The sequence below is a fragment of the Canis aureus genome, chromosome 36 (assembly GCF_053574225.1).
Source record: "Canis aureus isolate CA01 chromosome 36, VMU_Caureus_v.1.0, whole genome shotgun sequence".
NCBI lineage: Eukaryota > Metazoa > Chordata > Mammalia > Carnivora > Canidae > Canis > Canis aureus.
The window spans coordinates 20,809,827-20,824,917 of NC_135646.1; the positions used below are offsets into that span (position 1 = coordinate 20,809,827).

Sequence of the window (15,091 nt, forward strand, 5' to 3'; positions counted from 1 at the left end):
CTTATGAAGACTTTTCAAGATTGCCTCAAAACACACCTGCCACGTCTCGGCCAATTTCCCCAGGTGTAACCAACACTTCCTTCCCCCTCCCCCGGAAACGGAAGGAGGACAGGAAAGGCCCGGCGCTCAGGGTCTGGAGACGCGTTTTCCTCAGGTTCCTTGGTGGGCGGGGCCGGTAGACCGGAACCGATTGGCGGGCAGAGACGTCGCTCTCGGCTGAAGTCGCTTCCTATTGGCTTCCCCGGACTCCGCCCCCTGGGCAGGGCGGGAGATTCGGTGTGCGGCAGGCAGGCCTCCCATCCCCCCGCCCGCGGCCGGACTCCCCCCCCCTCCTACCCCCCCGGACTCTGCGAGCCTGCGGCCGCCTCTGACTGCTTCCCGGGGATTTGGTCCTGCCTGCCGGGGACCGGGCCGCCTTCCCCGCGGCGCCCAGGAGCGGGGTGCGGGGAGCGGGGAGCGGGGAGCGGCGCCCGGCGGAGACCCAGCGGTGCGCGGTGGGACGACGCGCCAGCCCGCTTCCCTCTCCCGCTTCGCTGGGGTTTGTGAGGTGAGTCCGGGGGCGCCCAGCCCCGGTGGCCGAGCTGCGGGCCGCGTCTCGGAGAGGGCTTCCCCTCGGCGCCGCCGGCTGGGTCGCGGCCGCCGGCCCCCGCGGGCCCTGGGACCCCCGGCTGGCGGAGCGCGGCCGACCGGCGGGCGGCGCGAGGCCCCGGCTGGAGTCCGTACGGGTTCTGGCTGGGGCGAGAGGCTCCTCGGGGCACGCGTTGGTCAGCCTCCCTCCAGCCAGTGACGGGCCTTCTGGGCGAGCGACGCGTCACCAACGCCTCAGTTTCTCGGCGTGAGGAGCCTCGTGCTTGTGAAGAGAAAACTGGAAATCGGTAACCGGCGTGTGGAGTGACCTGACAGGAGCGGCACGGGGAGGGCTGAGGAAGAGACTCCGTCCCAGGAGCTAGCACGGGAGCGAGAATCTTGATGCCATCCCGCTAAGCCAGCAGTCACCCTGGGACAGTGGTTGTGCCGCGTGGATGAACCGGCCCCTCCGGTGGCGCTTTTCAAGTGGAGAGGATGTGGATGCGTGACTTCTCGCCTTACAACTGAAATTCCGATAAAAACCATTATACTTCCCCTAGTTAAGTTGCGATCCGAAGAAACACCGCGTGGCCCCTACCCCTCTGGGTGTTGGCGCTGCCGGTGAAATAGGTGTCCTTCATCCATCATTCACTGAGCACCTTGACTGTCAGATGAGACGTAGAGATGTGAGGTCTGCGTGCTCAGGCTGAAGGTTGAGGAAGCTGATGATAGGAAACATGTAATTACCATTCTCAGATGCCAAGCACAGGATCTCACTGAATCATCACAGTTTTGTCCAGAGTCACGCAGGAGTGTGGAATTCAGATTAGAGCCCAGGTTTATCTGTTATTAAAATTGGTGCTTAACTTTTTTTTAAAAAAGGATTATGTTGTTGTTTTTTTTAAGATTTTACTTATTTATTCATGAGAGACACAGAGAGAGAGAGGCAGAGACACAGGTAGAGGGGGAAGCAGGCTCCATGCAGGGAGCCTGATGTGGGACTTGATCCCACAGACTCCAGGATCACTCCCTGGGCGGAAGGCAGGCGCTAAACCACTGAGCCATCCAGGGATCCCCAAGGATTATGTTTTTTAAAATTGTAGCAAATCCTTTATTTGCTCTCAAAGGAGGAGGCTATGTTGCTGTTAATACTCTTTTGGTGCTGCTGTATTAGCTGCCTTGCTGACTCCTTGAATCCACTTAAAAGTAAGCACCCAGAAACAGTGCCTTGAAGAGTAAATGGTCACTAAAAAAAAGGTACATTTTTATTGTGTAGTTATCAAGTAGTGTTTTTCTTGTGTCTTTTGTTTTCCGGAAATTGTTGGAGAAGAAGGAAGGAAAGGTTTCTTTCAGCTTTGTAGAAGTGTCTTCAGTTTGGTGATTCTGTACTGTGTAATAAGATGCCTTTAAATCTGGAAAAAGAAATGAGATATAAATGCAGTCAGCTACAAACAAGATTTAGTTAGGGTGCCTCTGTCCAGGCAGTTCTTATGTAAAATACCATAGGAAAATTGCAAAGGGCAATATTCAGTTGTCTGGAATTTCTGTTTTTAAATTTTCTTGAAAAATCTCTTCCTGAAGGAACCACCGAACTTCTGCCAATGAGAATCATGTAACTGAACGTTACTCCTTTTTCACTTTGATGGCCAATTGTTAGCCAGAGAGAGAATTCTTTGTATGTTGTATTTTGTTTTCTTTATATTTTCCTAGGTCCAGACTTCTTATTAGTATTATAGTTTGTTATTTGTTTTATTGCATTTACTTATTGTCACTACTTCAAATCCTTTGTAGAACATAGCTGCTTGTATTTTAAAATGATAGATTAGGGCAGCCCCGGTGGCTCAGCGGTTTAGCGCCGCCTTCAGCCCAGGGCCTGATCCTGGGGTCCCGGGATCGAGTCTCATGTCAGGCTCCCTGCATGGAGCCTGCTTCTCCTTCTGCCTGTGTCTCTGTCTCTCTCTCTCTCTCTCTCATAAATAAATAAGTAAATAAATAAATAAATAAATAAATAAAATCTTTAAAAAAAAATAGACTGAATCTGGCCATGCTCTTAAAAGTATGCTTGTTAGAACAAGGCATGTTTAGCTTAATGAACTGGAAATGTAGAGAAACTGTAGAAGTCTTTGGATGTTTGAACTTACCAGGTGGGAAAATGATTAGATATATTAGGAATACGGGTGCCTGGTGGCTCAGTCAATTAAGTATCTGTCTTTGGTTCAGGTCACGATCCCAGGGTCCTGGGACCAAGCCCTACATCATCTTCTCCCTCTGCCTGCTATTTCCCCCTACTTGTGCTTGCTCTGTCAAATAAATACATAAATTTTTAAAAAAAATAGATATAAACAGTATCCAGAAGTCCGAACAAGCATTTAGGATAATGGATTTGGGGGCACCTGGGTGGCTCAGTAGGTTCAGGATGTGATCTCAGGATCATGGGATCCAGCCTCCATTCCAGGTTTGCGCTCAGCAGGAAGTCTGCTGGAGAATATCTCTCCCTCCTTCCTTCCCTCCCTCCCTCCCCCTCTCCCTCCTTCCTCCTCTTTCTCCCTCCTCCTCTGTCTCCCTCTCCCTTCACCCCTCCCCTGCCTCCCTCCCTCTCCTGACACCTCCTGTCTTTTTCTGCCTCTTCCCTCAATTCTTTATCTCTTGCTCTCTAAAATAAATAAGTAAATTTTAAAAAATAACAAATTTGTATTTAATGGCAAGAAAAGTGTGTGACAGAGTGATTAGGGTCTTTAGAATCAGTCAGACTTCGGTTTTAGCCCTAACACACTTTCTAGTTGTATAAATTTGGATGAGTAATTTAATGGTTAACCTCAATTTACTCCTATATGTATTGGGGGAAATAATATATATTTTAACTGCCTCAAAGAATTTGAGGACTTAATGATTTGCTATGCATGAAAGTATCCAGTAGAGTGCCTGACAAGCAGCCCCTCAGAAAAGATTTTATTTATACAGATATAAAGAAATCATGTTTCTTTATTATATAAAAATACCACATAGATACATTAATTTTTTTCTCTACTACATCTGAATTCCCCATAATAGAAAACAGTATCATGACTAGAAAGATGGCCCAAAGGAGTATATATTCTGTTAGCAATGGTCTTATAAATTATAGATGAAATATTATCTTTATACACAAAGCATAAGCCGAAGAGGATTGTTATGAGGGTTAAATGAAAATATGTATAGAATATTCAAAACTGTGTGTTTAGCATGTAGTAAGTGCTCCCATGGCCTCCTCTCTCCAGCCACTTGCTTCTGCGATTGAATCTTCTCAGTCTCTAGTACTCCTGGCCAAAATACTGATGGGTGTTTTGCCCTTTACCATGCCATCATAGTAACTTTGCAAGAACTGCATTTATCGATTTATCTTGTTTATTAAAACTCAGGAACTTGTTTGGTTGTTTTCATTTCCTAGAAGCTGACCTTGACCAAGTTCTTTTTCCAATTGCAGGTGACTCTGAATTTTCCAGCTGCAGAATGTGTAGGGCCTTTAAAGGTAAATGAAAATTAAGACAAAGTCATTTAAATGTGCTAGTTTCAGGGGCACCTGCCTGGCTTATTCCGAAGAGCGTAGGACTCTTAATTTCAGGGTTTTTCCTAACTCTGGGAAACAAACTAGGGGTGGTGGAAGGGGCGGTGGGCGGGGGGATGGGGGTGACTGGGTGACGGGCTCTGAGGGGGGCACTTGATGGGATGAGCACTGGGTGTTATTCTATATGTTGGCAAATTGAACACCAATAAAAAAAAAATTCAGGGTCATGAGTTTGAGCCCTATGTTGGGTGTAGAGATTATTTAAATAAAACTTAAAAAAAAAATGTCATTAAAAAAAAATCGGTGGGGGATGCCTGGCTGGCTCAATTGGTAGAACATACCCGCTCTTGATCTCAGGGTCATGAGTTTGACCTCACGTTGGTTATAGAGATTATAAATAAATAAGCTTTTTATTTTTTTAAAGTGTGCTGGTTACGAAGGAAAACTTGACAACGTTTAGTAAGTTATCTGCATGTGAATAACTGACTTATGAGTGACATAGTCTGCAGTTCCTATTATTAGTAGAAAAAACAAAAATAGGATTTATAGTAGAGAGAAAAGAGAAAAAACTCATTTTTTTGAGTAAACTGATTAGCTAGGAGCTAGTTGGAATCATCATTATTTAGTTTCAGGCCATTAGTATTTTAAGTTCCAAAACAAAATTTTTCAAACTAGGCAGAGTTGATCAAGTTTTTGCTTGCCAGATTCTGAAATCTGTAGTGAAGAACTGACTATAAAGTACTGTTTAGTTACCAGGATACGCAGAAAGCCATATTCATAACTGTAAAGTTGTTGGTAAGCATACAATAATAGTAAAAGGAGGTGCTTGAGGATTATTTGATCCAGGTTTGGTATACCAATGAAATGCATAGACTTCCCCCACTAGAAGTAAACGATTTGTTTTTAGTGAATAGATACTACCAAACCATTATTCTTTGCTTGTCTGCTCCTTCTCTAAATTCATGTATTAACCACTCCTTTCTGGTAATGTTATCATTCTGTAGATTGGTTAGGGCTTTCTTTACAGGAAGAATTGTTTTCCTATTATTATATTTTAGTTGCGTTGATTGAATTTTGCTTTTTCCAACTCTCAGACACCTCCTGTCTTTTCCATTTTTCAGATAAAGAGTTGATTTACCTATGTTCAGAAACATAATACTAATATAATAATGCATATTATGTGTTTTATACTTAAGACTTTTTAAAATGTCATACAAATGCATGTATTATGTGAATGTTTATTTGGCTGTTGATATCAATTTTTCATCACTTTTGAGTGCTTTATTGTTTTTGTTTAGATTGGCAATGATGAGTAAACTGGAATTAAAGGAAGACAGGATGCTGGAGGTTCAGTTTGTGGGAGATGATGATGTCCTTAATCACATTCTTGATAGAGAAGCAGGTACTGATTATATAATTGTAGAGATGTTTATGTGATGGTTACGGATTACTTCACTTTTAAAATATTTTAAACTATTTTGAAAATACAGCACAAAGTATTTCATCTAAGACTAAATAAAAACTACTTTTTTAAGTTTATTCCACTCAAATTTTTGAAAATTAAAAATAATAAAGCCTTATTTGATATGAAATGCTTAATAATAGGGGTAAGTGATAACTACCCATTGTAATTAAAATGTGTCGCCCCCCCAAAATAATAAACTTTCAAGATTTTGCTTCAAATTATATAAAGTGTGGTGAAAAGTGGTGCATGCTTTCATCAAAAACACTGAATTTTTTCCCCAGATTTTAAATAATGATAAGTTTAGTACAGTTTATTTACTTATTTAAATGTAATGTTTAGAAAGAATTTATGCCTGTCACATTGTAATTATTCAGATGTTCTTACAGGAGCTAAATTAAAAAAGGAGAGAACTCAGCTTTTGGTCAACACAAAAAAAATAATAAAGAAGCCAGAATATGATTTGGAAGAAGATGACCAAGAAGTCTTAAAAGATCAGAACTATGTAGAAGTTTTAGGACGAGATATTCAAGGTATTTTGGTGGTTGGAGTTGGGGAAACTACACTTAAATTTCTGCTAGTAGCTGAAATTGCTTTGCAGGATACATAACCATAGTCTGGTAGGTTAGGCAGTGGCGAGCTATATTATTATTTTTTAATTGTAAACTACATGTAATATAAACTTTACCATCTTTAACACATTAAGTGTATACTTCACAGTTATATATATTCATGATTCTGTGTTACTATCCCCACCATCCATCTCCAGAGCTGTTTTCATCAGGCATACTACATTATTATGTTTCTCATCAGAAAAGCATTTGCTTCAGGGTTTTATGTACAATTGGAAAGGTTGGAAAGGTTGGAAGCACTGAGTTTCCAATACAGTTTTTTTCTTTAGTTTTATTTTTTCTCACAAGCAACCAGTCCTACACTGAATTATTTTTAGATTCTACAAACCAATCTAAAGTTATATTTAAGATATTTATATGTTTAACTTGAAATAATTTCATAAAGCAAGTCACTTTGTTATGACTGTAATCTTTACAAAATTAGTTAGAAAGGGGAACCTGGGTGGTTCAGTCGGGTAGGCATCTGACTCTTGATTTCAGCGTGGGTCATTTTCCCAGGTTGCTGGGATTGGGTATCGTACTGGGCATGGAGTCTACTTGTAGTTTTCTCGCTCCCTCTCCTTCTGCCCTTCTCCCCCCTGCTTTACACACACACACACACACACACACACACTCTCTCTCTCTCTCTCTCTCTCTTTAAAAAAGAAAAAAAAGAATAAGAAGGAAAATTCCAAGAAGTAATGTTGTTTCAACATTTGCATGCTGGTGTTGTGGGGTTTTTTTTATTTAAATTATTTATTTATTTATTTATGTATTTATTTATTTATTTATGATAGTCACAGAGAGAGAGAGAGAGAGAGAGAGAGGCAGAGACACACGCAGAGGACGAAGCAGGCTCCATGCACGGGGAGCCTGATGTGGGATTCGATCCCGGGTCTCCAGGATCGCGCCCTGGGCCAAAGGCAGGTGCCAAACCGCTGCGCCACCCAGGGCCCCGGTTTTTTTACGCCTAAGCCAGATTCCTGCCAGATTATATTTATTTAAAATTTAAGTTGGAAAAAAATAAAATAAAATAAAATTTAAGTTGACTTAAAAAAATAAGGGACACCTGGGTGGCTCAGCGGTTGAGTGCCTGCCTTTGTCTCAGGGCGTGATCCTGGAGTTCCTGGATTGAGTCTCACATCGGGCTCTCTCTGGGGAGCCTGCTTCTCCCTCTGCCTATGTCTCTACCTCTCTCTCTCTGTGTCTCTCATGAATAAATAAATAAAACCCTTAAAAAAATAATAAAATAAAGACCAGGGGCACCTGGGTGGTTCAGTCAGTTGAGCATCTGCCTTCAGCTTAGGTCATGATCCCAGGGATCTGGGATCAAGCTGCATCGGGCTCCCTGCTCAGCGGGGAGTCTACTTCTCCCTCTCCCTCTGCCTTTCCCTTCTCCCCTCTCCATGGGGCTTGATCCCAAGACCCTGAGATAATCACCTGAATCAAAGTCAGATACTTAACTGACTGACTCATCCAGGCACTCTAGAACTTTGCATTCTTGACTCCTATTATGGTAGACCTAAGATTGAAAACAACATATTTGTCTTTAAATTGTTTTTTTTAAGACTTTTTTTTTTTCAAAGATTTTATTTATTTCTGAGAGACACAGAGAGGGAGAAGCAGGCTCCACGCAGGGAGCCCGATGTGGGACTCAATCCTAGGACTCTAGGATCACTCCCAGAGCAGAAGGCAGACGCCCAACCACTGAGCCACCCAGGCATTCCAACACTTACTTTTTATTTGAGAGAGAGAGCATGAGCAGGAGGGGCAGAGAGAGAGAGGAAGAGAGAATCTCAGGCAGACTCCCTGCTGAGCTCGGAGACCAACTCAGGTGTCTATCCCACAATCCAGAACCAGGACCAAGTTGGTGGCTCAACTAACTGTGCCACCCAGGCACCCCTAAATTTTTTTGTAAAGATATTATTTATTTACTTGAGAGAGTATAAAGAGAGAGCATGAGTGGCGTATGGGGAGAGGGAGAAGCAGGCCCCCCACAAAGCAGGGAGCTTTCTGTGGGGCTTGATCCCAGGATTCTGGGGTCACAACTTGAGCTGAAGGCAGATGCTCAACCAACTGAGCCACCCAGGTGGCCCTAAAATTTTTTTTCTTTTTAAGATTGTATTTATTTATTTGAGAGAGACGGCAAAAGGAAGGATGAGTTGGGGGAGTAGGGTACCAGGGGTTGGGAAGAGGGACAGAAGCAGGCTCTCTACTGATCAGGGAGCTTGATGCAGGGGTTAGTCCTGGGACCTGAAGATCGTGACCTGAGTCAAAGGCAGACACCTAATCAACTAAGCCACCAAGGCTCCCCAAAATTATTTTTCTCCCCCAAAAATACATATCTGTGAGGCACATGGCTGGCACATTCAGTAGAGCATGTGACTCTTTGATCTTGGGGTTGTAAGTTCAAGATCCACGTTAAATGTAGAAATTACTTTAAAAATTTAATTAATTTTTTTTTAAAGATTTTATTTATTTTTCATGAGAGACGTACCGAAAGAAGCAGAGATACAGGCTGAGAGAGAAGCAGGCTCTCTTTAGGGAGCCTGATGCAGGACTCCGTCCTAGGACCCCGGGATCACAACCTGAGCTAAAGGCGGACACAACCACTGAGCCACACAGGTGCCCCTAATTAAATCTTCTTAAAAAAAGAGTAATACATATTTGTAATAGAAACTCAGTGCTTCCAAGCTTTGTCACATAGTAGCATTCACAGCAAATTATATTTGGAAGCATGCTGGAATAAATGGAGGAGAATGCTCCAGACCAGGACAGATGCCCTAGGGCTACTGACCCCTGTTCCTGCCCCTTCTGGAAGCCTTGTCTGGCGTCCTCAAAAGCCTGAGAGGATTATTACTCAGCACACCTGTAACCTATGCCTTTAATTTTGCACACTTACTGGGAAACTTTGCCTTAGAGCAGCATTCTACAACCTGTTTTTTACTCTCATCCCCTAAAGAGCCTTTTTTTAGACAGTTTCTCCTAATTGCCCCCACTCAAAATTTTAATACCACACGTATGTATCTGTTTACATATCTGTTGCCCTTGTGAAGACCACAGACCAATTTATAATATCTAGGATGTTTTCACATTTTCCCTCCTCCCACACCAAGAGCTAATTTTTAATCCATTAAGAGCAATATATTCCTGTTAAGAATGCATGCTTTAGAGAACATGGAACTGTTAACAGTTGGGTGTTAAGCACACACATAAGCTTGTGTTGACAGTCTCTGAGTCGAGGAAATAGAGCTGTTCATTTGGCTATGGGTATGTACAACAAATGAGCTCAAAACTTGCAGTTGAGTCTCACAGACATGACTCTTTCTGTTTTGATTTGTTTTTTCTTGTTTGCCAAAATGTGGATAGGGATAGAGAATGCTGTTCCAGTTAAGATATAGGAAGGAGTTTTTTCTCAGTGTTTTCTTCAGAGAGAAAATGTGACATTTATTATAGTCTTTTTTAGATATGAACAATAAGCTTCTGCCCAATCTTTTATTATAACAAAAAGCATATATGCATTATTTTTAAGACACAGAGGACATTTGGTAAAGAATCTTTAGGAATAATTAGAAAGCAGCCTTTCAACAAGGACCTCTTAATACTTTATTGATTAATCCCTTTACTTACTATCAAAGTGTAAGCTTCTGCTTATAATCACACATCTTGACATAACTGGCATAATTCTCATAATCTATTAATCCATCTAGTCTGGAGAACAATCATTGCATGGAAATGCTAGGTGATCTCAGCCTTAAATAGAAGATTTTTCCCAAAGATCTCCCAAAGCAAGTAGATAGGTGTCCTCAAGAGCAATTTGTCTTATTGATACTTCTCTTGAGCAATTGGTGTGTTTTTTAGTCTTATAAACAGTATAATTCTATACTTGATTCTTTATAAGTTGAATGCTAGAAAATTATGTGACAAATATGTGGTCTATTTATAGTTTATTTAAAGATTTTATTTATTTGAGAGAGAACACATGCACACAAGTGGGGGAAGAAAGAGGGAGAAGCAGACTCCCCATAAGTGCAGAGCCTGGTTTGGTGCTCCATCCCAGGACTCTGAGATCATGACCTGAGCCCATCAACCACTTAACTTACTGAGCCACCCAGGGCCCCATTCATAGTATATTTAATGTTGCCTTATTCACAGTTCCATTTTTGAACTTAAGGATTATATCAGGTTTTTAATTGTGGTTAAATAAAATCTCTTTAAAAATTATGAGAGGAGTGCCTCGGTGGCTCAGTCAGTTAAGTGTTGTCAAACACTTAAACTAGTTTTGGTTTAGGTCACGATCTCAGGGTTGTAGGAATGAGCCTTGCTTTGGGCTCAGTGTAGAGTTTGTGGGATTCTCTCTCTTCCTCCCCCATTCTGTTGATTTCTCTCTCTAAAATAAATCTTTAAAAAATAATGTGATAAAAAATAAATAAAAATTGTAGTAAAATAAATGTTACATAAAATTTCCCATCTTAAAGTGTATAGTTCAGTGTTAAGTACGTTCACATTGTTTTGCAGTCAATCTCCCGAACTCTTTATTTTCCAAAACTGAAATTCTACTCATTAAAAAACTCCCTAGCCCTTCTCCCCACAGCCCAACAAACACCATTCTATTTTCTCTCTGAATTTGACTATTCCAGGTACCTCATATATGTGTGACTGGCTTATTTTACTTAGTATAATGTCCTCAAGGACACGTGCCTCATACATGTTGTGGCACGTGTCAGAATTTTCTTCCTTTTTGAGGCTAGATACTAGTGCATTGTATGTATATACCACGTTTTGTTTATCCATTCATCTGTCAATGAGCATTTGGGTGGCTTCAACCTTTTGGCTACTGTGAATAATACTGCTATGGACATGGGTGTATAAGTATCTTTTTGAGACTCTGATTTGAATTCTTTTGGGTATATTCCCAGAAATGGAATTGCTGGATCATATGGTGATTCTATTTTTAATTTTTTGAAGAACTGCCACGTTTTCCACAGCAGCTACACCAAATTACATTGCCATCAACAGTGCACAAGCATTCCAGTTTCTCTGCATGCTCACCAACACTTTTTTTTTTTAATAGCCATCCTAATGGTTGTGAAATGGTAGTGCTATTTCTGTAATACTGCATTCAGATTTATAAATAACATAGTTGGCCTCTATTAGACTTGGATTATTTCTAAATTTTTATTGTAACCAATGTAGTAGTGATTATCCTTGGACATAAATTTTTGTTTAGAAATCTTATTTCTTCAAAAGAGACTTCTAGTAGCAGAATTACTGGTAAAAGTCTACTAACTTTATAAAGCATACATATTGCCAAATTGTTTCTAGAAAGATTATATCAACTAGTATTAAGATCTCTCATTGGCATTAAACATTTTTTCTTACATTTATTTAGACTTTATTCCCATTTTAATTTCTTCCGTAGTTTGTATAGTCATAGTTTTTTGGTTTTGTGCTTTTCAAGTAATTTAAAACCTATTCAAAAGTTTTTATTTTTTTCTATTCAAAAGTTTTATATGTATTATAGTAAAACCTTCTTAGCCTTTGTGATTAGAACCATTGTTAGTCGATCAAAATGTCAGAACCAGAAAATCACAAAAATAACTACTATGCTCTAAATATTTTGAGTTATTATATATAAGCATGCATTATGCTTATTTTTTATTATGCTTATTATTATATATGTATATGCATTTCACTTAGTAATAGGCATTTAAGGTTCCCCCCCCTCTCTCTCTCTCTCTCTCTCTCTCTCTCTCTCTCTCTATATATATATATATATATATATATATATATATATATGCATGCACACACACCAGAGTCTTTTCTTTAATTAGAAGTTGGCTAGAGGTCAGTTGGTTGAAGAACAGCATCACCTTTTGTTTTTTTTTTTTTTAATTTTTATTTATTTATGATAGTCACAGAGAGAGAGAGAGAGAGAGAGAGAGAGGGGGGCAGAGACACAGGCAGAGGGAGAAGCAGGCTCCATGCACCGGGAGCCCGACGTGGGATTCGATCCCGGGTCTCCAGGATCGCGCCCTGGGCCAAAGGCAGGCGCCAAACTGCTGCGCCACCCAGGGATCCCAGCATCACCTTTTGATTTTGATGTTGGACATTGTTAGCATAGCCATAATGCATCACCTGGGATTTCAGGTATCATTTCCCTCCATTAGATTGTATGTTTAAACACACTTTAAATGGAGTCTTGGTATAGTTACTGTTTTTTCTTTTTTTTTTTTTTATAGAGGTTTTAATTTGAAGACCAATTTGTATTTTTTTTTTAATTTTTATTTATTTATGATAGTCACACAGAGAGAGAGAGAGAGAGAGAGAGAGAGAGAGGCAGAGGGAGAAGCAGGCTCCATGCACCAGGAGCCCGATGTGGGATTCGATCCTGGGTCTCCAGGATCGCGCCCTAGGCCAAAGGCAGGTGCCAAACCGCTGCGCCACCTAGGGATCCCTAGTTACTGTTTTTTCAAAATTTTTCTTAAAATCTTTTATGGTTTCTCATCTATACCTAATATGAAACTATTCATTTTAGTTAATAACTTTTATCAGATACTTCTAAACCATTTAATTTAGTTTACATAGAAACCACTCAGTATCTTTAAATATTTTGTCTCTGTGCCAGACATTTAAGTTATATAAATAGAGGTTTGCCATAAACAGATTCATGCATACATGAAAATCAGATATATGAGAGAGGTAGCATTGAATATTGCTCAGCTAAGGTTCAGTAAACAGCATTGGGACAGTTGGGTATCCTTATGAAGAAAAGAAATTGGATCTCTACCTCCAGTCATAAACAAATTAATTACCTTAATTTAAGACTTACATATGAGCAAATGTAAATGCTTTTACAAGAAAATATGAGAATATGGTTTTGACTTGATTATAGAAGAATTTCTTTAATCAAAAGAAAAGATTGACATATTCAACTAATTATAATTAATGCTTCTCGAGAAGACAAACCACAGATCAGAAGAAAATATTTGCAAAAGACATTTTTTAAAGAAATGTTACTCAAAATACACAAAGACCTCTTAAAACTCAACAGTGAGAAAATGAATAACCTGATTTAAAAAAGAATAGAGGAACTGGACATCTCACCAGAGAAGATATACAGATGGCAAATAAGCACATAAAAATCTACTAGCAGTATATGTCATTAGGAAATTGCAGATTAAACAATAAGATATTATTTAACACCTATTAGAATGGCCAAAATGCAAAACATTGACAGCATCAAATGCTGGCAAATCTGTGGAACAACAGGAATTCTCATTTACTGCTGAGTTTGCAAAATGAATGGTATAGCTCTTTGACAGTTTTGCAGTTTCTTAGAAACTAAACATATTCCTACCATATGATAAAGCAATAGTGCTGATGGTATTTACTCATAGGTGTTGAAAATTTATGTCCACTCAAAAACCTGCACAAAGATGTTTATAGAAGCTTTGTTTATAATTTCCATGGCTTAGCAGCAACCAAAAAGTTCATGAAGAATAAATTAATTGATATATCCATACAGTGGAATTATTCAGCACTTTTTTAAAAAAGCTATCAAGACATGAAAAGATGTGGAGGAACCTTAAATGCATATTACTAAGTGAAAGAAGCCAATCTGAAAAGGCTACTGGCTATGACTCCAACTATATGGCATTCTAGGAAAGGCAAAACTTTGGAGACAGTGAAGAGATAAGTGGTTGCCAGGCATCAGGATGGGAGGTATGAATAAGTAGAGTATATAGGAAATCTCTGTATCTTCTATTCAAGTTGGCTCTGAACCTAAAACTGCTTTTAAAACAAAGTCTGAAAAACAATTCAGTACTTCTCTTCCTCAAATGTCATCATAAAAATGAGAGAAGACAAGTCACAGAATGGAGAAGATATTTCTTCCTTGGAAGAAAGAAACGTGAAAAGATGTTCAGCCTCATTAGTGGTTAGGGAAAGGGAAATTAAAACACTCTCCCCATAAGATTCATTTTATACCCACTTGATTGGCAAAGATTAAGGAGTTTTGATAATTCCAGGTATTAGTGCATATATAATGGGGACTCTTAAACAGTAACGGTAGAGAACACTGATTCAGGGAAAGTCTGGTACTGTTTTGTAATAACAGTAATAAACCCATTACATATTAACATATATTACATATGTTTAGATGAAAACTATTTCCAAAGAGAAATTAGTGAAGAAGTCATTGTTTCACATTTTTACAAATCTCTTTCATGTCTGACTTAGAAGATGAATTTTCATATCTGCTTCACATATTCCATTAATCCACAGGGCGGTGCTGTCATCACACATCATGTAGTCTCTGGAATAGCTCACTATCCACTCTTGATTGAGAAAAAGTCAAACAATGTCTAAGTGTTGTTATTAAATAGTTTTTGCTTTAGCCACTTTGAGAATTGCTGTGCCAGAGAGTAGGCTACCAGCCATGGGTATCTAGTATGTTGTAGGTAGCGGTTGTTATTTAAAGGGATGATTTTAAAGAAGGGAAATGAAATCATCTTGATAGAGAATGAGAGCTTCCACTATGTAACAACTATTTAAATCTCAGCCTCAAATAGCTCAATTGTACTTTGCATGTTTGCTTCAAGAAGAAAATATAATAGAGTTCCTTCTGTTTTCCCTCCTCAGGGGCAACACTATCATGTATATTCCTCTAGTCTGAAGAGGCTTTTTTTTGGGGGGGGGGGCGCCTTGTTTGTGTGTTTTAAGTTTTTAGTTAAGATTTTATCTTTTTTTCTGTTTATTTTGCTTATTTTTCCAAAATAAGCATTGGATTTTCTCTTTCAGAATCCTTGAAAAATGGCTCTGCTGCAGATGGTGGGAATAAAGTTTATTCTTTTCAGAATAGAAAACACTCTGAAAAGATGGCTAAATTAGGTATGTTGCTTTTTC

The 15,091-nt window shown here is 39.6% G+C and overlaps 1 protein-coding gene across 7 annotated transcripts in view; it reads left to right on the forward strand.

Moving 5' to 3' along the window:
- The first annotated feature begins 330 nt into the window (after positions 1–330).
- The window catches only part of ORC2 (origin recognition complex subunit 2), a 45,463-nt gene continuing 30,702 nt past the window's right edge, over positions 331–15,091 (forward strand). For 2 of the 7 annotated variants that reach the window (XR_013373058.1, XM_077885271.1), the window contains exons 1-5: positions 882–1,125; positions 4,029–4,075; positions 5,410–5,513; positions 5,951–6,106; positions 14,987–15,076. Coding sequence is in view for 6 of the 7 variants with exons in the window: in XM_077885271.1 (XP_077741397.1) it covers positions 5,417–5,513; positions 5,951–6,106; positions 14,987–15,076 (343 nt within the window). In the remaining variant the exon portion in view is untranslated. The other 5 variants (XM_077885272.1, XM_077885273.1, XM_077885274.1 and 2 more) reach the window with 5 other exon arrangements.